Here is a 24,207-nt window from a genome sequence, read left to right as displayed (position 1 = left end):
TTCCGTTAATTCCAATCAGCAGAAATTTAATCACTACTTAAATGCTATTTCCTGTAATCCCATATTCTAAGCAAAACCTCTTACCAGAAGAATATTTCTCGTTAAATAATGAAGTGAACTACTAATAGGAAATCTACTAGATATTATTCTCTTTAACTTCATTTCCTCTTGGATCAAGAGAATCATGATATGTTTACTAAAAGTTTCTAATAAGAATCAAACTTGTACTGCAGATAAACGACAAAATTCCTCTAATCTTAAGAATATTGTATTTAAAATATCTCCTTTTTAGTTTTAAAAGAATCCTTTTGAGGTCATATATAAGAGAATTCCGCTAAAAATAATTAAATTATATACATGGTTTTGAGTGTACGTGATTCTAAGAAAAACAAATTTTTCTTTAAAGTACGATATAAAAAAAGCAGCAATAAATTATTATCTTTGCAAAATCAGGATAAATCAATAATCTGTACAACTGTTATATCTCGTGATTCTCAATTTGTGCTCTATATTCGACTGAATTAGTTAAAACTGACGGTAGCGCGTTTACTTTATATATTAGATTAAAAAAAAATTTAATTAAAATTTATTAAATCACTTGTCGTAATCATTTCTGTCTCTTTTTGTATTACCTTTGAAGTAGCTTTCATGCGTGATTTTAGGGATCCGGGAAAAATGTTTATATATAGATTTTGTCCATATATAGCAACACACGAAAACTTTAAATAAAATTCCGTGCATTTTACAAATTTATTGATGCACCAGTGTACAAAGATTAATATTACTAATCGATTTCTTTCGTTATTCGACGTACAAAATTATTGAGGTAAGATGGTCAAAAAGTGAATAGTTTATGAAATATTTCATATTTAACAATGATCTTGTATTGAACAATGATAGAATAAAATGTAAAATATCTTGAAAAGCATTCACTTTTCGATGATTTTATTTCAGTACTTTTGTATGTAGAATAAGCAGAGGAAATTATGCCGAAAAAACTATACAATTCCATTAAAAAAATCAAGGTTAATTTTGATAGGGATTTTTACTTTTAAAGTAAAATAAATATCTTTTTCCTATCTTTTTCCCTCGATATCCTAAAACATTTGTTGGAAACAATTCTTTATATCTTTCCTAATTTCTATTAAATTGTAAAGAACTATGTGAACCATTGTGTATAAAAAAATAATATTTATTTTTATATGATTATATGAACTTTTGTTTTTCATGAGAGTTCTAGAAAGTAAATTAGAATTAAGTTTACACTGATAAATGCCTGGAAGACGCTTGATGTTAAGGTTATGGCAAAGTCAAAATTTTGACTTCGTTAGAAAGTCACTCGTTATCATTTACCATTTTCCGCGGATGTTTCTATGCATTCCGCAGTGGCCGGTATGAACGATTCGCAACCTTCCAGGCCAAATCTTTTCTCCGTGCCATATTTTCTCGCGAGGAAATTTTCAAAGCTCACAGCTCTCATAATATTCATCCAGATCCACTTCCGATGTTCTGTCGGTAATTCCCAGGCGCCTGGTACCTCAAACTTATTCCTCAGCCAATCTAACTGATGAAGAACATGATCGATGTATGCCTCATAGATTTACAGCTTCTATTCAGAGAAAAGAATATCTAAAAAGTAAAAAAATATTTATTCAGTGCTAATAACATATTTACTTATAATTTTGTTCTCATTTTTCTTAGAATTTACACTTCAAAACTAAATTACTTTTATGTTAATCGCAGAATTCAATATAAAATCTATTATTTTAAATCTCTTACAATTACAATTGTTGAATTTGATTTTTACAATATATATATTTTTACATTGAAAAGAAATTGTCTTCAAATGACAAAATATTCATTTTCTTAAATTAATTTAAAATTTTTTTTAATATTAATTTGTTATGTTAATTTTTTACATTAATTTAATTAATCAATTAATTTGAAAGCAATTTTTCCTATTTAAATAAAAAGATTTAGATTCAAGTAAATATGTTATTAATACCCACCGAGCGAATAGATATTTTATATTTTTTAGATATTTTCCCTTTTGCATAGTGTATAATTATTCTTTTTATTTACTGTGACATCAAAATTTTTAAGAATGTACCGACTAATCTTAAAGAATGATCTTAAAGTTGTTATCATCCATTTCGTGACATCTCGAAGAAAATAATTCCGTTGAAATAATAGACAGTGACTTTTCTATCGTTAGAGCGATACGAGATAAGCCACGATAAAACGATAAGATACGAATTACACAAGATAACTCGGTGTCTCCCAAGCACGAATCGATCAATAACGCACGTATATATATTCCTCTATTCTATTAATTATCGATAATCGCCGACAACAAGAAACTCAGGTTTTCAATCACGAGTTTCTCGCGGCGCTTTAATAACTCGCGTCTACTCGAGTGTAACAAGTCTCGCAATCTAATCTGCGTATATCGATTAGAATTTTCCCGTTTATTGTTTATCATCGCGAGGTATTGTTACTCGTGTTCAAGTGCAACCTTTTGTGACGAAACTCTCTCGTCCTTCCCAAGAAAAACGAATCTCGCACGGACAAAAATCGAAGGGAGGACATGAAGGGCCGCGCATACCATATTCAGGTCGTGAATGTAGGTGTATTCAAGGCCGAGATGGCCGCAGTAGACTTGGTTCAGCCTGGTCAGTATCTCTCGCAACGGCAAACTCCTCTTCTCGCCGCCGATAACCGTGAAGGATGCAAGCGGGAATTCCCGGTTCATATCCGCTTCCGTCATACCCTTGAGATGCTCTCGCACCACGATCGCGGGCGGCAAATTCGGGGTGCCCTGCAACTTCGCTGACTCTGGGTTCTGTATGCTCAACGGATCGGTATCAGCTATCAAGTGGCCGCGTGTCTTAAACAAACAAACAATCCTTAGCTCGTCTTTTCTGTATAGAGTAAGCGAACTTATTTCGGAACAGCACCTATTTCGAAACATTTTAATTTTTTTCCTGTATTAGCCGTGAAATAATATCAAATTTTCATGTTAGTAACAAAGAACATGTTCTTTGTCATTTCTCCTCATTGCAAACACCTAAAATGTAAGAGTGAATGTTTCATTTGAGCTCAGAATAGATTCTAACTCTATGCGAGTGAATATTTCAATCGATTAAATCGAATTTGATTAAAAAGTAAATTATTTTTATTCCTAAAATGGTAAAATGTACTAAATTCATTTTTCAATTATGAATGAAAATATTTATTCGACGAACAGCACATATTTCGAAACACTAATTTTTTTCCTGTATTAACCGTGAAAATTTAATATTATTTCACAGGAAAAAAATTAGTGTTTCGAAATAGATGTTCCGAAATAGGTTCGCTTACTCTAATTGTTTGCATGAAGCCTGATCTACAATGTACTCTTTGCTCCTTCATCCTTCATAGATTTGCTTTTTTGAATTTTATCTCCGTGTAATAAAAACAAACTCACAAAAAATTTTCAGTGCAACGCAGCACCAATCTAATCTAAAAGCGAAACAAAGCATTTCTCCTCATTGCAAAAGCCTAAAATGTTGTAAGAGTAAGTGTTTCATTTTAGCTCAGAATAGATTCTAACTCTATGCGAGTGAATATTTCAATCGATTAAATCGAATTTGATTAAGAAGTAAATTACATTTTTGTTCCTAAAATGGTAAAACGTACTAAATTCATTTTTCAATTATGAATGAAAATATTTATTCGACAAATCTCAGAGTAGAAAATTCACTTTAATGAAGAATTACTCAAATTAAAGTCATTCGACTATTACTTTACTTTTTGAATGGAATTTTATTCAACAAAAATTTAGAAAGTATCAATTCAAAACTTTTAGCGGAGAGAGAGAGAGAGATAAAAAAAGCTTATGAATCGATATATCTTCGAGCTGATACCGTGACATCTCCAATTAAACATCAAATAACAATAACGTTACATCAATATTATAATTTCTTATTCAACAATATATGTGCAATATAACACAGGTTGTGCACACGACAGTTATATTAATATAATATTATTATTATCTGCTTCCTGGACTGATTATTATAATTTTCTCGGCATATGTATATGTATCTAAATAAAAATTGAGGTTCCACATTAACTCTACAAATTCCGTCGGACTTAAAGAAAAATGAAACACTCACTCTTACAATATTTTAGGCTTCTACAATATGGAAAAATGCTTCTTTTGCTTTTAGATTGGTGCTGCGTCTTTTGTAGAATTGTTTCTTATTACACGGAGATAAAATTCGAAAAAGCAAATCTACAAAGAATACGGCATCATCTCGGAAGCCAAACTAAGTATTCCATTTTGCGATTCCGAGTGGTAGTACTTTCATTATTGTTTCAATGGAGAAGCACGATTTTGATCCAGAAAATTCGAGTCATACAATTAAAAGAATTTCTCATTACAAGATACAAGCGAGCCATAATTCAGATTTTTTTATCTCCTCATTTCGAAGATAGATATCGTCGCAAATGGAAAACTAAAATAGCTAAGATTGTCCGTGACATTTGTATGGGATATACTTGATAAGCTCGGATCGTGGCATTGATATCGAGTGCGCCGTTTATGAATTGATCTCCCTGCATCGGGCTATCCGACTTGGATCGAACGGGTTCTTTAGGAAACAGCGATCCTATGAGGTATTCGGAATACGAAAAGACGACATTAGTCGATATTCAATTTGTTTGCGCGATCTACGAGACGTGTTTCATCAACCGAAAAATTACAACGTGCTTGAAAAGAAATTTAACTCTTAAAATCCCGATTTTATATTTTGAAAATGTAACGTTATTTTAATAGAGAAATATAATGTATACTGAGAGAAATTATTCGATAAGAAATTAACAAACGGATATTTCCGATCAAAATACCGATGAATTTTTGTATCCGATCAGAAAACATTCAATGACGAATATCGATTTAGAACTTTTTGATCGATTTATCTGATGAAATGCCATTATAATCGGAAGTATTCGATTAAATTTAATCGGATATCTTAATGAAATATAAAAATTTGTCAGTATTTTGACCAGAAATGTCGGTTTATTAATTTTTTAACAGATAATTTCTCTCGGTATAATTTCTAAAAAATTCGATTTGAAAAACAGTTTCAATAAGAAAAAATTAAAAAATTTGCTATAAAAATTTAAACAATTAATGAAAAAATGAAAACAATTTTTTTTTAAGTAAGTAAAAAACGCTAGAAAAGCATTCTATATATATATATATATATATATATATATATATATATATATATATATATTAAACAACGTAGATAAATCAGAATAAAAATATTTTTTATTTTTAAAAATATCATATATGTATCCTTAAGAATATCTCGAGACTCAAAAGGTTAATGTCAAGCTATATTAATCACATTGGAACAAATTCTTTTGTAAACAGCGGCCCCCTAAGGGCCTATTCAAAATCCAAAAATATGAAATTGATCAATTTGCAATTTATCTTAGCGACCCACCAGCTACACGAAAAAAAAATACTTTTGAATAGATAAAATTAGTCAACAAAACGTCGTGGATAGAACAAATCTTCTTAATTCAATAGCAATGTTATTGAAAGTAATATTCGAGTTACTAAACCAAACACGTCATACATTGTTTTAATAATTCGAGTATCAGTTTCCATAATATTGCTATTAAAAAAAATCAATAAAATTTATTCCACCTACGGCGCGCTGTTGAACAATTCTGTTGATTCTGTTGATTTTCTTCCGCGTATTGGTATCATTAGCTTGAAAAATTACATGTGCCTGAAAAAATCATGTGCTTGTAATGCTAAGCTATATCGCTTGCACGGGAACGATCGCGCGGGAAGGATTCATCGGAGCGAACTTACTGCTTGATTGTATTTTCTCCATATTCGACAGGATTAAATTAGAAGAGGACGAACTGACGCGAACCGAGCCGGGCTTGGTTCGAAGATCTTTCGGATTTTCAGTGTGGATCAAATTGAAATACGAGTCCCACGAGGAGCTCACGGACCCTCGATCTTTCAGCCATGCTTTGTACATGTAATCCAAATACTGGCTGTTGGTCATGTTTAGAATGTTGTTCTTCCTATCGCCATTGCCAACATCGTGTTCACGGCGTATTGGATTCTTGCAGAAAAATCTGTTGCGGAGAAAAGATTCCTTACATTTACAAGATCCTTAACACGTGATGCAACGATCTCTCACGAAAGAAATCACACGTGTGTAACAGCAAACATTCATTGTCCACTACAACATTATCAAACTAAACACTATTAAATTAAAGGCCGATTTTTCCAAACTTCTGATAAATTAATTAACAGTGAACTCATATGTCTGTCTTTGTTTCTCCTTTAAATTAGACAAAGATAGATATATGATTTAACTATTAGACTTACTATTATTACTAAACTATTAAACTTAAGTTTAATTTAAGTGTTAGTTAACTTAAATTTAATTTAACTGTTAGTTATCTTAAGTTTAATTTAACTATTAATTAACTTAAGTTTCAAGAGATTGATACAATCGGCCCTGTGTGTGTCTTATACAATTACACACAAAAAATTCAAAATAATCTATGTAGAGAGAATCCTCTAAATAAATGTGATGGCAAACGTGTTAAGTCAGAACACAGATAGCATACGAACTGCCGATATAAGCGCGACACGGTACGCCGAATGATGTCTCGATGAGGTTGTAATCTCGTACAGTACATTGCCTCGTTAGTTGCTACACCACATACGAATACAAGTACGAGAAATGGTGCGACGCACGAGGAACAATGCGAAGGTCAAACGACTGAGCAATTTTTAAAGCTCGATCTTTCCAGACGAACTAATAATTTTCTTTTTCTGTTTCACTTTACAACTTTACGTCATCGCGTCAGTCAATCGTGATTAATTTTGTTTAGCTGTTTAGTCACACAAAATTTGGTTAGATTCTCGACTGATTATCTCGTCTCGGACGATTACAGATTTGAAACAAAGTTCACGTCTCTGTTTTTCGCTTGCTACAGTTTCGATTGTAAAAGTGTGATTCGCGTGATTCGCGTTAAATATATTAATTAAATATCAATTAAATATTCTAAATATATATTAATTAAATTTCATATAACTTAGATTTAATATATTTAACATATATATATAGAATGGATTAGAACGACTTTATGGTTTCCTCAAAAACGACTGAAGATCCAAATAGAAGATCCATTTTCAAGGTCCTTTGACTTCTTATTGGAGGATTCTTAGGCTACTCGATTTCTCAAAAATTTCAAGTAAAAAGGATATACTTTGAGTTCATATTTTGAAAATGCTCATAAAAAACAAGAAAATTTTGTGTTTAGCGACTTTTTTAGATTCTTAACTCTCTCTCTCTATTCTAGAAATTTTCAATAAATTTTATATTCTAAAAAATTTATAACATGCAAACATTTAATCTTTAATCCTAAACATAAAAATTATGTAAATCCTAAACATGGATAAATGTTACACAGCACATTTTTATTTACTCATCCAGACATCATAACATCCAGAAAAATTATCGACATTCAATATTTTTTTTAATCGGTGCAGAAAACTTTGAGGAATTTGGATCTATTATTTAAATCTATTAATATTTGCCACTCATGGAATTGAAAAAAATTATAATAAAAAAACAAAACACATATTTTTAAGAACAGTAATGTTTGAAAAATTATTTTAAATAAATTTTATCCATGTTCTAGAGTTAATGTTTGTACATTTTGTGATGCTATAACAAAACGTATTTAAAATAAGCTTGTTTTAAGAAATGCTCATTTATTGCGCTATAATTATAATTATATAAGATATTTGCATTTTAGTAATACAATAATTAATTGCGTTCTCTTTTCAGCGAAATAAGTAGCAATTTTCACGGCAAATGACTTCTTTTATGTACTGAAAAATTTCTTGTTGCATAAAGACGCATCGTTGCATACTTGTGCTAAACACTAAGTAGATAATATGTTAAAATATATTTATTTGAGTTAGAATTTTCTAATGACGAGACACATAAAGCCTTGGACTACTCGCCACTCAAGACTATGCAGATCTCTGCCTGTCGTGCGGAGCTAGATATGCTAGGTGGCGAGATATTAGGCTAATTCTAAGCAAGTAGTGATGTTCGAATCATCTCAAATGTGTCTTCAAATTTAGGAAACTGAAAGAATGTAAACATAACATTCTTACGTTTTTATAGCTTAAGAAGTTTTACGTTAATACAATTACAGTAGTAAGACTACCAAAAGTCGATATAAAAACATCCACTGATCTAAAAAACACACACAATGGATAAATCGCTTAATGATTGTTAAATGTCTTTGTTGTTTTGTTATATTTAGAGGAAAATGTTTAAGAAATAAACTGTTTAGTCAGAAGGGATAAATGTCGTGTGTGTCAGTGAACGCTTCCAATCACACAATTTATTCCTCTAAGAGCCGGTTTTTCAATAGTTTAACCCTGGATTTAAACCTGGATTCAAGTTTAAACTCTATTCTAACAATGTATTTGTTTTATTTAAACAGAACTTAAGTTGAAATCTAAGTTTAAACTATCATTGAAAAATCCCCTTACACATTTTCTGGTATAAAAAACAACAGAAATATTTTAGAACCTAACCTAACATTATGTAACTCACCTTGCATATATCGATGCGATGCATTAATATTTTCGTTTACAGTATTACAGCTTAAATAAAAGCATTTTTGTTCGTAGGGTGCTACCACTTCGGCGTTAGGCGACCACAGAGTCGTGAAAACAAGTTCTACGAAGAACTCATTGGAAACACATTTCATTAACAACCGAATTGTATCGAATAAGGTACTCTTATATGTATGCATTATTTCCAAATTACGCATTCTTCGACCAGTTCAATAAAGGGAAAGTCATATTTTTATTCGTAAAGATATTCAGCTAATATCGCTGAATGATTTTCACTGACTAAAAATCACGTGTGTGTGTCGCGCTATTATTTGTTTAAATATAACCAAGATATTATAATCGCGCTTATGTTTGCAATGTACAGTATACAATATGGAACTTCCTCCCGAAGAATCTCTTCGAGCAATTCCGGCGGGTAGCAAATTTTTATTTCCTGCTGACGACGATAATCGCGCTCTCTATAGAATCGCCCATTTCGCCGATGACCAGCGCCTTGCCTTTAGCGTTCGTCATCATTGTAACCGCGTGCAAGCAGGGATACGAGGATTATCTGCGCTACAAAATGGACCAGAAAGATAATCGGAGATCGGTCACCGTTATCCGTAATAAATGTATGCAGGTTCGTAACACGCCACATTACTAACGCGAAATCGCTCGCGCTTATTTCGCATCGTATTCTTTGCAATCACTTAATGTTAACACTTGCATTATAATGTTAATATTTGCAGAATATACATTGCGAACAAATAGTAGTGGGAGACCTCGTGAAAGTCTCTCGAGACGAGGAGGTGCCGTGTGATATGGTTCTTCTTTATAGCGAAACGCCGGGATGTTGTTATGTCACGACATCTAATCTCGATGGGGAAACAAATTTGAAGGTAATTGTTTCACTGGCAATTCACTGAGAATTGATAATTACCGGATTGGAAGGAAAGTAACGTTGTATCTTCCCAACACATATGATTTTAGTGTGTTTTATTAGAAAGACATTTCAATCTAGATGGTTTAAGTGGTATGCTATTGTGACAGTTGACCTATTGACCTAGTGACACCTCTAAGCGTTATTTAGTATGGAATATAGAAGCATTTATGTTCACTTGAAATCAAGAGAGAAAAAATGGGACAAAACAAGCTGTATTTTCGCTGTTTGATGCTGTTTTAAAAAACACGACGTAAACAAAAAGAAAATTTGTGCTGTGCATGGAGAAAATATTGTAACAAAACATAGAGATGGTTGCCGAAGTTTCATGTTAGTGATACGATATTCAAAGATGAGAAACGCTCTGATCGGCTGGCTGTTGCTGATGACGATTAAACCAAGATTTTAATCGAGAATAATCAGCGACACACAACACGAAAGATTGCAGAGATACTCCATTTATCATATATAACCGTCATCGAGCATTTACATAAGCTGGGATACGTGAATCACCTTGATGTCTGGATGTCATATGATTTATTTGAAAAAAACTTAGTCAATTGCATTTCCATCTGCTATTTATTATTTAAACGCAACAAAAACAATTCATTTGTTAAACAAATCATGACAGGCGGTAAAAAAATGAATTATCTGCAACAACGCAGTACGCAAACAGTCTTAAGGAAAGCGTTCAGAAAAACCGTTGACCACTCCAAAGCCTAAATTTTATTCGGAGAAGGTCATGCCATGTATTTGGTGAGACTAGAAGAGTGACGTATATAATGAGCTCCTTTCAAAAAACGTATGGCTTAATTCGGACTGTGTCCAAATGAATAAATTAAAGAAAGCCATTGCAGAAAAACGCCCAGAACTGGTGAATAGAAAAGGTCTTTTATTCTATCAAATCAATGCCACCCCTCATATATTTTTAACTACTTGGGAAATGATATTGCAACTTGGCTGGGATATTTTGTCACTCTCAACATATTCATTATTTATTGTTCTTTCGGACTACTACTCGTTCCGATCCTTGTAGAATTTCCTTAATAATAAAGACCTTCATATTTCTTTGGAAGAAGAAAAACTACCTTAAGCAATTCTTCACTGAGAAAACACCCGAGTCCTACGCACGAGGAATGCAGCTGCCCGAAAAATGGCAAAAAATTATAGAAAACATCAGCCATTACATTACTGATTGAAATTGTTTTTAAATATAAATAAATTTCCTCCGATTTTGAGATAAAAATACGACATTACCTTCCTTCCAATCCATTTTATTTTCGTCCATACGAAGGGTATGGAATCTATGTCCCAACGGAAAAGTTTCTTTGAGCAGATTTATAATATATAAAGTGTCGTAGAATTTGCGACGTCAAATCTACCCAGAGATTACGTTTATGCAATTCAGAAAGAATTTTCACTCAACAAAACGTCGAGGTACCAACCGTTTTGAGAGAGAAAATGATTAGGGAAGCAAAACTTTTTACGAACTAAACTTCGCACGACCAAATAAATAACTATTATTATTATCTCCGATCGATTTCAAATGACTTTAACAAAATTTTAATGTTGTACTTATCTATCTTAGCCGAGATATGTTATGTCGAAAATTAAAAAGTCATAAATAACGAGCACTCTCAACATTTTCGCCAAAGAAAAATTATTTCCAAAATACTGAGAGAAGTTCATAAAATTAAGACTGCGAATATATATTCAGGTATACCTAGTATTTAAAATCATTTAACATTAAATTCTAAAATATCTTTGTCGTTTTTAATTTTTTCATACCTTTAATTTCTTTTTTTAGAAGAGAGATATCTTTTATATTGATACAATTATAAAAATTTGTGAGGCCACTACTTCTCCACATTTGCTATCAAAATTTAATTTCAACATGGTGAACTCAAGATAGCGATGAAAACTTAAATATTTAAAATATGAGCTTTGAGTTTTCTTTTAAAAAAGTTTTAAGTACTTTTTTGAAAAACTAAATCAAAAGACTTTTTTAAAAAGTTTTAAATAACTATATTCTTTCAAAAATATTAAATTTAAAAATATACTAATTTTTTATGTATAAACTTAACTTTTCTCTTTAAAAAAGCTAAAGTAGAAGTCAATAGGCTTATTTTGATTATGATTATGATTATTATGATTATGATTTTTTCATAACCGGGGCATATATGTCCCGCTGGTACAGAAGGATTAATATTAGAGGAAAATATCTAAAGAATAGATCTAAAAAATAGATCTAAAGAATAGATTGTGTGATTAAAAGAGTTTGTACCAAACACAATACTGATCCTTTTCAATCACATAATTTATTTCTTACACTCTATTTACTCCTTTTCCTCTAAATATAATGAAACAATAGAGATATTTTAGAATCTAATATTAAATGACTCATTCTGTATAAAATTTTAAAATACTTTCGATTATCTTTTCAGACGTTACAAATCCCGAAAGTAATTTCGAAGATGTCACTTGAGCATATAGTGGGTTCAGAAGCAACGATCACGTGCCAGCATCCTCTGGCTGATCTTTACACCTTCTTTGGTAAACTCGAAATTAATGATGGTAACGAAGTGGCTAACGGACATTTGACAGTAGAAAATTTAATGCTTCGTGGATCACGACTGAAAGACACGGACTACGTAGTCGGCTGCACCGTTTACACCGGACAGGACACAAAACTGTCGCTCAACTCGAAAAACGTCAGCAATAAATTCTCAACTGTCGAGAGGTGATGATTGCTTCAATATTCGTACTTTCGTTATCGTATATCTTCAAGAATTCTACAAATAGCATCAGTTATCTGAGAAATTTTTCCATTTGAAATTATACTTATTGAACTTATACTTAGTCGAACTCTATCATTTGCAGAGCTATCAATAAATATCTTATCGTGTTTATCGTGTTACTGTCACTCGAAGTAGTAGCGTCGATTTTGATGAAACTGTACGTCGAAAGCTACGCGAATTGGGAAAGTTATTTAGGCTCGCACTACAAAACCACCTTTGCTACGCTGATTACGGATATCCTGAGTTTTGCTATCTTATTCAATTACATCATACCGATATCACTGTACGTCACTATCGGTAAGAAGCATTTACATTAGTAATTAGTAAGATCCTATAAGATCCGTAACTGAACTCTAAGATTGAACTGGAGGATTTACTATCTTGACAATTAAGATCACTGACCTTTCAAACTTACTGTGGTACAAATTTGTAACATCGATTTCCTCAAAAAGTGAATTTTCCAAAATATAAATATATTCTTGTAAATTTATTTATATACAAATTTATATTTATAAAATGTATTTATAAATTTATATTTATATGTATAAATTTATTTTTTATGAATATAAATCTATTTTTCATTCTGTTATTACTTTCACATCAACTTTCACATCAACTTTTATATCATTATATAGTCAAAAATTTCTGAGTTTTTTCCTTATATTAAAAAAATATAAAATTATGATATTGATCAATTCACACGCGCGCGCGGAATTAAGTTATAAGTGAGCAAAAATCATTGATGCAAATTTGCACCACAGCACCTATTCTTAATGTCTTCCGCCAAATGTATGCATTTGAAGGATGAATAAAGAAGATAGAGAGGTTTCCCAGCTTGCGCTGCCAATACATTATAATTACAAGTATTATTATTGTTGTTATTATTATTATTATTATATGTTCTCTCTATCTTTCGTATAATAATTTGAAAAATTAACTAAACGATCAATACTTTCTGATGCATCAATAAGAAAAAAGCTAGTAAGAGAGAGAGAAAGAGAGAAAGTCAACGCAAGATCTCAGTTACTAAATCCACTTAATCGTGAAAATAAAATAAAAGAATAATAATAATAGAGTAAAAAAAATAATAATAGAGTAATAAAAAAATAAAAAAAACAAAGAAAGAAAGTAGATCCATAAAAACTCTGTTGTAATATTACTTTTTTTCTACTGAAGAGGTTTGGAATGACAATCAAAATATTTGGGCAACTCTTGTAGGAATCCATTTGAATTCCTTTTTACGCGTTTCCTTTTATTTTCATAATTTCACACATTCTTCATTTTTTATTTTATTTTCACGATTGAACAGTCTTTGCAACTGAGATCTAGCGTTGATTTATTGACTTTTCTCTTCTTGTTGATTTGATAATTTGAAAGTTTTACAACCATATTACCAACGACGAGATGCGCGATAAGATCCCTTCAGAATTTCAGAAATTTCTCGGATCCTTCTTCTTTGGCTGGGATTTGGACATGTACGATAAAGATAAAGATCAGCCAGCACTCGCTAATACATCAGACTTAAATGAGGAGCTCGGTCAGGTTGAGTATCTGTTTACCGATAAGACTGGCACGCTCACTGAAAATCTGATGGTGTTCAGACGCTGCTCGATCGACGGGAATGTATACATGGAGAAAGATTGCGACGGAAATCTTTATCTATTACCGCAGAGCGGAAACGAAGAAGAAGCCGTGAAAATAAATTCGTGGCAGGTAAATTTGTAAAACGATCCAGTAAACATGATGACGTCAAATGACGTATTAGTGACATATTGATATCGGAGACGTTATACATAATTTCATACATAATACATAATTTCATGTCATCCTGATACTTAGGGAGTAAATAATTAATTTCAATTTTACCCCGATTCTCTTCATCCAGAAATCAAAATGTGGTATTATGTTTCATTATATCTTTAAGAAGGTTGTGGAGCAAAATGAGTTTGTTAAAAATTCATTGAAATTTGTACTACATATAAGTTGAAAAACTATCTAACTGTGTAATTAGAAAAAGATTGACTATTCAGAGCTGAGATATTTGAAACTAAAGTTGACACTTTTATATGGATTCCTCGAAGTTGGCGTAGTATTTTTGACTCCTTGTAAACTAAAATTATAAATATAAAGTTTCAGTAAAAAATTACTATGATATTAAAATATCGATATTTTATATGAATTACCGTAAGATGGGGTTACTTTGTCAATAGTGATAATTATCACTATTGACCAATATTCACTGTGTCACAAAGTAACCCCTACAGTCACAAAGTAACCCCATCTTACGGTACTAATATATCGATATTTTATATGAATTATTGATTTTGTTTGGAAAATATAACGATGGAAAATTTATAATTTATAGTAATATTCGAGTTGTATATACATATATTTAAACACTTATATGTCTCTTTTTATTATCTGTACATCTTTATTAAATTAACATATATAATTGAAGCATTAATAAAAAAAATTTTTTTAATAATATTTTTCATGTTGTTAATATTATGTATACGGGATGATTTTTTTTAAATAATTTCTTGTTCTTAAAATATCATAATCTTAAAGGAATTCTAAAGCAATGCTTTTTCTGCAAAATATTATCCGAAACTTAATATTTTCGAATTATAAAAATTAATTGTTTGTTACAAATGGGCAAAAGGTTAATAAACGCAATTCACTGTCAGACATGGGTGCTTTGGTGGGACAACAGATGTGTTTTAACTATGCGTAATTAACACTCCGTCTTCGTATTTGCAAAGTTTATTTTCCAATTAGATAAAACACGCATAATCGAATATTTTATCCACAAACGTCACATTATAATCATATCCCACATTTTTTATTTACGATATTTTAATTTAAAACACTTTTTACTTGCACTTTAATTGCACACGAATATCAATAGAAGTTATAAACATAATATGGTTGAGTGCCGTGACATAGGTGTATCACATATATCAATCAATTAATTGCACCAGACATCCCACATAAACGTCCGCGTCTGACGGTGAGTACTGTTGCCCCTGCCTATACTCTGAGGGAAAAATTATCTTAAAATTAACAAATATTTTATGGGTGCCATTAACATATTTGCTTAAATCTAAATTCTCTTTATTAAATCAAATATTGTTTACCTGATTTAAGTAAACAATATTTGGTTTAAATAAAGAGAATTTAGATTTAAATAAATATGTTAATGGCATTCATCAAAGAAATATTTGTTGATTTTAAGGTAATTTTTCTCTCAGTATATCTAACCCGTAATAAGCAAACTATTTATTTTTATTACTTGAAAATAAAATTTTAGATAACATCTTGTAAAAAGAAAAATCGTCTCAAATTCATTTGAGTGTGATATTAAAAAGAAAAAAACAGGAAGTTATTTTGAGTATGTGTATTTTATCTATACATGTATTCATCCCAACTTCATCTCAAATTAACATTTATTAGTTACAAAGAAACCCACACAAGTATCCGTCTCCGATTTTCATGAACTTGTAATATGTTGTACTTTAGATCAAAATAACAGATACGTTTTTTATTATATGTGCCCTTTCGCAAGTTTAGGGAGTGAAATATCCCTTTGAAGAAAATCAGTTTTTTCATTCGAAGGGAATATAATGAAAACTATAAGAGATAGAAAAAAATATTTCGAATAAAAGTTGAATAGTTTGAAGAGTACTTTACAGAAATTATTTTAATAATTATAATAAGAAGAAGTAGTGGGCGAAATATTAACAAAAAAATTTGTTTTCAAATAATTTCTGTAAAGTACTTTTCAAACAATTCAACTTTTATTCAAAATATTTTTTTTCAATAATTTTCAAATTATTGAAAATAATTTGAAAACTTCAAAATATTCAAATTATTAATTTTTTTCTATCTCTTATAATTTTCATTATATTTCCTTCAAATGAAAAAAATCGATTTTCTTCAAATTTCACCCTCTAAATTTGCGAAAGAGCACATATAATAAAAAACGTATGTGTTATTTTGATTTAAAGTACAACATATTCCAAGTTCATGAAAATCGGAGGCGGACACTTGTGTGGGTTTCCTTGTTAGATAATGAAACAAATGTATAGAACCGTAATAATGTTCGATAAATAGTAAATTTACGAAAGTACAACACTGACCTTTTTTCTACAACCTTCTTAAATGCTTTTAAAAGTCATTAATATTAAATATTTTGTGTTTCTTAAACAGCTATTACATATAGATTATGTTTACTACTATATTTTTACTATATTTTAATATATTTTTTTTTCATTTTTTTAGTTTTTTGCTTCTTCTTATCCTTTTCTTCTCTGCTTTTTATATTTTATTTTATTTTTTTGTTATTTTGTATGCAAAAAAGATGTCTTCCAATTTAATTAAATAAATAAATAAATGAAATGCACAACCGCAGGCGGAAATTTGGCACTTTATGATAAGTATCTCGCTGTGCCACATGGTACATATCGCGCCACCAAGTCAACGTCCAGTAGTTATAGCCAGACGTACGTTGTTCCGCGAGAGCTTCAGATTGAAGAAAATTACCAGAGTCAACAGCTCGCTGATGATGCATCCGGATTTACCCGAGTATCAGGTAAAAATAGTACCCACTCGCGCACGCAAACGTTAACGATTCCTGCCCACAATGAATACGAATGCGCGTAATTGTGTATCTTGTGTAAAGAAATAAACTAATGTGCGACATATGGCAGGCAGCATCGGCAGACGAGAAGGCGTTGGTGGAGGCAAGCGCCAGATGTGGCGTTGTTTTCCAAAAGGACACCAGCGAGGAGATGGAGATCAAGATGAACGGGAAAATCTTGATCTTCGAGAAGCTGGAGATACTAGAATTCAGTTCTGGTACGTGATCACAGTTGGATATCGGCATCAATCAATTGAAATTATACATAATTATACATTATACATATATGTGTGTATATATATTGAACAGAACGAAAGAGAATGTCGGTAATAGTGAAGGACGAAGCAAACGATTACTGGCTATATTGCAAGGGTGCGGACTCGGCCGTTTTTCCGTTGATCGTTAGTGGGAAAGTTGAAGAAGCGACCGCTCATGTTGCCGATTTCTCTATGGTTCGTTATCTCTCGCCAACGAAAATGATAATGATGCAAAATGCACGATAATAAGCGAGTCGATCGATATTCCCAAGCAGTATGCGAAATTGATCTAATCTAGACGTGACAATGAATAAAATTGTTCTGCCTAATTTTTCTTTAATTTTATTATTATTACTTTATTCTTCTACTATTTTATTATAATTCCATCTTAATTATTTGGTTTTTTCTTAACTCTCGGCATACCATCGTGTTACATTAATTAAATTGAATAATTGATTTATTTTAGATATAAGCAATTAATAAATTTCCCTTTTGTCCATTGCAAAACTTTTAAGAAAGAGTAAAAGTCATAAAATATAAAGAGTAAAAGTCATAAAATATCAATTTATGAATAATTAAAATTGCTAAAATATAATTGTAGTAAAGTTATAAGTATAAAAACTCGAAGATTAATATCAATTATCGCATGATAATAGACATTATCTGATCAATTACACCGAGGGTTAAGGGGGTGCTGAAGCTAAAAACTTTACTGACAGAATATTAACATTTTTTTGCAAAATTTACGTCGTATTGATTGTACAGAATTTGTACAAATACTTTAACGCTATAAAAGTACATGCAAAAATAAATAAGAGCATTGCTCAATATATGATGAAAACGAAAAAAAATTTTGAATGTAAAATCTCAAGCTGTCAATTAGCATAATATTTGCCTAATACAAAAGTTCCGCGGCTTGTACATATTGAAAATATGGATGCTTTAAGTAGAAAAATTTTGAAGAACATTTCTATATCTTTGCATCTAAATTCAGACACTTAAGAATACCCGAAAAGTTTTCAGAAAGATTTCTACATATGCATAGTTAAGTTTTCCGCTGAATATGATAAAATAAAGAAACACATTTATGTAAATTTTATATATACAAAAAATACAAAAAGGATAGCGTGCTTGTGTTAGTGACAGTCGTCTTTGCGTTATCGATATTATTCGAGTTCGTCATCGACTTCAACATCTCCTTAATATTCAAATAAGCAAGCAATCAGAATCTCAGCTAGAACACTTGTGTCTCGTCTGATTGGAGGAATCTCGCACTGTGCCACGCGATATCCCACGTCGCAAGATCTGTCAAGTCTTGCAATTTTCAGAGAGGCTTACGCACGCTAGTAGTAGCGTACAAAAAGATGAATCAGTCCGAGTACGAGCAACTGTTACGAGGCGTCGAACAGGCCCGGCAGATGATCGGCAGCGAGAGAACGACACAAGTGACACGTGCATATAATCGTATGGAGAGCGGACTCACCCTGCTCGGAGTAACCGCGGTGGAGGATCGCCTACAGGACGACGTGCAAGAAACCTTGGAGTGCTTGCGAGTCGCTGGAATTAAAGTTAGTTTATCATACGAGTTGGAATGTCACAAAACTGAAGATCGTAAAAAGAGTTTTGATTTGAGATTAAGAGTATCGCGACAACTCGATCAATTTCAAATTAATCCTTTGAATCTTGGCGTATTTAAGGATACGCTTTACACAAATATTTCTAAAAATAAAAATTTGTTTATCTATCTACTTCTAAGGCTACTCAATCAGACAGATATATTTCGGTATATTATTTGATTAATGTGTAATAAATGGCCCTCTATGGCCCATCAAAACATTCCCCCACTCTTCTACCCTAGCGCCACGGAGTCAGTGGTGGGGAAATATTTTGACGGGCCATGGTGGACCACTTTAGTAATTATTACTTTAGTAAGTTTATAGTTATTACTTTAGTAATTAGCACAAATACGTAAAAATGTTTCCTCGTACAACAAGAATTTTTTTCAGTATATAAAAATTTTTATGGCATTTGATATGCCATAAAAATTGAGGAAATATTTTAATGCCATCAAAATTGCTACTTCTTTTGCCGGAAAAAGAGAAAACGCAATTAATCCAATTATTATACTAATAAAAAGTAAATATTTTGGTTAAAATTATTATGTAATAAGTGAATGTTTCTTAACAAGCATATTTTCTAACAAGCATATTTTAAACATATTGTATTACTATAATAGCATCATAAAAAATACATTAAATTTTTGTATATTATGTTTAATATTTCTCTCTAATTAGATATTGATAACTAACTTATTTTGAAAAAATTATGAAATCAGTGATATTTTCCTCCAAAGCTTGTCATATTTTTCTCGAATTTGATGTATTATTTTTTCCTAATTAGCATTTTACTATTTCCCATTCAATCATGAATCTCTGTATTCATTTATAGATAGTTATAAAAAATAAACTGCAAATAGTGTATCATAGCTTGATTTGGACAAAGAATTTGATTTAGAAGTTATTGAGAAGCATTTTCAACATTTGAAGTTGGAGAAACTTAATTTTAAACCAATGATGCATGAATTTACCGAAACTGAAAAATTTGATATAAAAATAAAATGATAATAAAATTAAATTTTTTTTATTATTTTCTAATTCTTTACAATAATTTATTTCAATTTTTTCAACTAAAATCTTTTAAACGAAATTTTTCAAATATTGTAAAAATTTGCATCTATTCTTTCATTAAAATAACATAAATTTTTAAAACGAGAAACTCAAAGAATTAATATCACCCGAATATCGTGCTTAACGTGAATGTATCACAGGTATGGGTGCTTACCGGAGATAAAGCAGAAACCGCAGAGAACATCGCTTTCCTCTGCGGTCATTTCAAAAAGGGTACAGAGATTTTACGTCTGATGGGAGAGACTTCAGGACAAACGTGCTTCTTGATCCTGACAATTTTTGAGTAAGTGCGACTCAAAGCATATTAAATGCACTCGTCATCAAATGTTACCTTTTTCTTTATGAAGCTGTTAATCATCAATTGTAACATTAAGTAACGTTACTAAAACGTATCGTTTTTTCTATTTCATACAGACGGAAAGTGAAACTGGAACCATATAAGCAATATGGATTGATAATAGACGGTACGAGTATAACAACGACATTGCAAAATTGCCCGGAATTATTGAAAACTGTCGGAATGGCTTGCGAAGCGGTCGTTTGTTGCAGGCTAACGCCCTTACAAAAGAGCAAGGTAAAGAAGAGAAAGAAAGAACATTACCATGCTCACATGTCACACCGATGACGTGAGTTTCATTGGCGCACTTTGTATTGTACTGGATGGAGCAGAGAAAATGCGAATGTGCTAAAAGAATATCCTAAGTTATTCTACGTTAATCTCGCACAACTAGTTTACGATGTCGATAATGATTCTTTCAATATGCACAACATATAGCCTTTGCTTGTGCATAGAATTACATTGCATTTTCACACGTACTACTCAAAAAAATATGGTATCAAAAAAAGGCAAAAATAGGTGAAATTTGAATGAGCATTATTTCGTAAAAAAATCATTATTCAAACATTTTTATTAATATCAATTGTAAAATATCTATTGTAAAAAATTATTGCTAGATTTTTATTTTATAACATTCTTGTCTCACTATTCTCCCAAAAAATGAGAACGTGCACTGAGAGAAATTATCCGATAACAAATTAACAAACGGATATTTCCTATCAAAATATCGATTAATTCTTATATTCAATTAGGAAACACCCAATGAGAAATATTGATTCATAATTTTTTAATTAGTTTATCTAATGGAATGCCATTATGATCGGAAGTATCCGATAAAATTTAATCGAATATCCTGGTCGGATATAAAAATTGATCGAAAATATTCATTTGTTCATTTTTTATCAGATTTCTCTCAGTGTAGTTTTTATAGTAAAAATTGCATATTTCCGTAATCTATAGAATTAACAAAAATGTTTCCTGAATTTCATATATAGGATTATAAAGATTTATTTTTCCCTCCTTCAATGAAAACAGTAGAAATTATGTGTACATTTTTTTTCGCCACATACCACATACGTACACGCGCACATACATGTATATATCTACACACACCCCAAAAGTTATCCGAACATTTTGATCATCTACTGCCGACATTGAGTGCGTTCAGGAGACAGGGTTGAGTAATTAGTCAACGTAATTGGTCTAAAGTTAGGGATCTAACAATAAGGACCAATAATCACTGACCGCTCACTGATCAGCTGTGTTTTCTGAACGCAGCCATTGACATTACGCGATCATAGGGAAATTTCCAAGTGAACAATGGCTTCTTATAATATGAATATTGTACTCTTGAAATAAAAAAAACATACGATGATTTTACACGGTATATACAGAGCGTATTCAAATTTTATCTATTTTTGTTTACAATTTTTTAACGCCATATTTCTTTTGAGCAGTATATATTGAACTAAAAGACTCGCAAGACCGATTCTCGCATTTTCTTTAATCGTATCCTCGCACGCATTCCGTTTATAAAAATTAACAAAATACTGGCACTCGTGTTTATTCATATGGTTTAAATAAAGCAATATTGATTTTTATAATTTGAATAATTGATTTTAACTAACAATATTTTTGTATCTTCTTTGTCTAAGATATAAGTATAATATACATAGAGAGAATATTGAGAGATAATATAATGAGAGAGTATTGTGCTCTTATTTATATAAATAGTTTTCAATTTTACTATATTTTCTATACTGAGAGAAAAAATAAATTAAATGTAACTAACACACACACACACACACACACACACACACACACATATATATATATATATATATATATATATATATATATATAGAATCATTAATAAATAATCATTTCGTTAAGATATTTGAGTACTCACATCATCCATTTCTTTTTAATAATGTTAGAAGCAAGAAAACGCATGCTAAAAATTCTTGTCAAGATATATCCATAAAATGACACTTGCGATCAATTAAGAGCACACGATTAAACACACCTTAATATATTTAGTGTACTTTCCTTACACTCTAATCAATAAATAATCGTAAAATTAATATGACAGAATAATAAGAAAATTAGATTAAAAAAGAAAATTGTCAAGTTAATTTTATGCTTATTTATTAATCGTTAGAAAGTAAAAAAATGTTCGGGATATTTTTGAAGTCATTTCAAAAGAGTGAGTCTAATGTAATATTTGAGATTTTCGCGGTGTTCATGAATATTAAATTTGGTTTCCGGGTTTGAACCGCGTAGATTTTTCTTTGTCTGATTCCGACGTTTCACGAACATTTCAGTCCGCTTCATCAGGCAAGAACAATCCGATGCTAGAGAGTCTAATGTATCAGAATGAAATATTCCCTGAATATTTCTCAGATATACCTTACAGATAGTTTAGAAAATAATTATTACTTGAATTAATACTATATTAATCAAGAAGTTTTCTTCAGCATAGAATTTATCTTGCTGAGGAAGCTTAGTAAATTATTTAATAATAGATTTCAGTTCCTAAAATATAAACACACCGAATATGAAGCGGAGGAATAATAAATTACGGCAGATTGTCGATATTACAAAATTCTATGCAGTAAATTTTACTATAAAATTCTCTCCATGTATAAAGGCCTTCTGCAAGATGACAAGGAAGATACAAAACGACAGATTGTAATTATTAAACGTGTGGCTAATTTATACAGATTGTGCACCTGATAAAAAATGCACGAAGCCGTCCGCATACCGCGGCTATCGGCGACGGCGGTAACGACGTGTCAATGATACAAGAGGCGCACGTGGGATTCGGGATATTGGGAAAAGAAGGTCGTCAGGCTTCCATGTCGGCTGACTTCGCCTTCTCGAAATTTATGTATCTGAAAAAGGCGTTGCTGGTGCACGGTCACTGGTACTACCAGCGCATCAGCATCTTTTCGCAATATTTCTTTTATAAAAACTTGATCTTCATGACGCCGCAAGTATTATATGGCCTGCATAATGGATTCTCTACGCAAGTAAGAATATCATCTTATGAAAAAAAAAAGAAAAATGTGCTAGTAGTTATATTTTCGGAAGGAACCTTCAGGTTTTTGTGTCTTTTCATTGTAGGAACTTTATGACAGTATGTTCTTGATGTTGTTCAACATGATATTCACGACGCTTCCAATACTACTGTATGGATTATTCGAGCAAAACTACAGTGCGGAAAAACTCATACAACATCCGTACCTGTACAAACTAAATCGAAATAATTATTTAATGTCGAGACAACAGTTCATGATATGGATGCTACTAAGTGCGTAATTGTAGAAAGATCAATGAGTATTTATAAATACAGCCAAATGTAAATGATAAAAAGAAACATTAACGACTGTGATTTATTGTCGCCGTTATTCTTTTTAGGCATATGGCATACGTGTGTGATATATTTTGTAGTATACTCTCTCACGCTCACCAATTCCGCATATTTATATGACAACACAACGGTTGGACAATGGACTTTTAGCACTAATATTTTTCATCTAGTCGTTCTAATAGCGAATGTTCAGGTGTGTATTAACGTCATCGCCGTGAGAATATCGGCGAGTAGCTTAACAATCTTATACAACGATAATATGATTTCAGATATTGCTACGTAGTTCCTACTGGACGTCGTGGTTTGTTCTAAGCGTAGTGCTGTCCCAATTAACATTCTTCTTATTCACGTTTAGTTACTCGTTGGTAAAAAAGTAAGTGAGCATTTTACAATGTCGAGAATTATCTATGATAAATTATAATTATCCTGATGGAAAAAATTTGCTGAAAATACAAAAAAATCGTCTAAAAGAGAAATTAAAGTTATTAAAAAGTCACTGAAAACATTTTATGAT

General features: G+C 31.2%; 2 protein-coding genes across 16 annotated transcripts in view; one reads left to right on the top strand and one right to left on the bottom strand.

Annotated features, from left to right (window-relative positions):
- Positions 1-20,130, bottom strand: part of LOC116843968 (2-oxoglutarate dehydrogenase, mitochondrial-like) — a 36,555-nt gene extending 16,425 nt beyond the window's left edge. The window contains exons 1-5 of one of the 3 annotated variants that reach the window (XM_032814985.1): positions 18,780-20,130; positions 5,873-6,147; positions 4,543-4,652; positions 2,606-2,887; positions 1,354-1,564 (exon numbers count right to left, since the gene is read on the bottom strand). In XM_032814985.1, coding sequence (XP_032670876.1) covers positions 1,354-1,564; positions 2,606-2,887; positions 4,543-4,652; positions 5,873-6,074 — 805 coding nt within the window. In that variant the 5' untranslated portion in view covers positions 6,075-6,147; positions 18,780-20,130. Of the gene's footprint in view, positions 1-1,353; positions 1,565-2,605; positions 2,888-4,542; positions 4,653-5,872; positions 6,148-6,652; positions 8,740-18,779 lie in introns of those variants that run through there. The other 2 variants (XM_032814977.1, XM_032814994.1) reach the window with 2 other exon arrangements.
- The window catches only part of LOC116843919 (probable phospholipid-transporting ATPase IF), a 48,276-nt gene extending 24,069 nt beyond the window's left edge, over positions 1-24,207 (top strand). For 10 of the 13 annotated variants that reach the window (XM_032814890.1, XM_032814884.1, XM_032814916.1 and 7 more), the window contains 16 exons: positions 8,738-8,842; positions 9,048-9,302; positions 9,412-9,561; positions 12,047-12,342; positions 12,483-12,697; positions 13,827-14,113; positions 16,812-16,991; positions 17,110-17,257; positions 17,349-17,491; positions 18,625-18,864; positions 20,124-20,266; positions 20,398-20,557; positions 23,044-23,352; positions 23,447-23,633; positions 23,741-23,886; positions 23,963-24,206. In XM_032814890.1, coding sequence (XP_032670781.1) covers positions 8,738-8,842; positions 9,048-9,302; positions 9,412-9,561; positions 12,047-12,342; positions 12,483-12,697; positions 13,827-14,113; positions 16,812-16,991; positions 17,110-17,257; positions 17,349-17,491; positions 18,625-18,864; positions 20,124-20,266; positions 20,398-20,557; positions 23,044-23,352; positions 23,447-23,633; positions 23,741-23,886; positions 23,963-24,070 — 3,072 coding nt within the window. In that variant the 3' untranslated portion in view covers positions 24,071-24,206. Of the gene's footprint in view, positions 1-8,737; positions 8,843-9,047; positions 9,303-9,411; positions 9,562-12,046; positions 12,343-12,482; positions 12,698-13,826; positions 14,114-16,811; positions 16,992-17,109; positions 17,258-17,348; positions 17,492-18,624; positions 18,865-20,123; positions 20,267-20,397; positions 20,558-23,043; positions 23,353-23,446; positions 23,634-23,740 lie in introns of all 13 variants that reach the window. The other 3 variants (XM_032814970.1, XM_032814871.1, XM_032814875.1) reach the window with 2 other exon arrangements.

The sequence above is a fragment of the Odontomachus brunneus genome, unplaced genomic scaffold, assembly GCF_010583005.1.
Source record: "Odontomachus brunneus isolate Ranch 3 - 2012 unplaced genomic scaffold, Obru_v1 Obru_scaffold_003, whole genome shotgun sequence".
Taxonomy (NCBI): Eukaryota; Metazoa; Arthropoda; class Insecta; order Hymenoptera; family Formicidae; genus Odontomachus; species Odontomachus brunneus.
The sequence above is the reverse complement of the archived record's forward strand: the minus strand, read 5'-3'. Positions and strand labels throughout refer to the sequence as shown.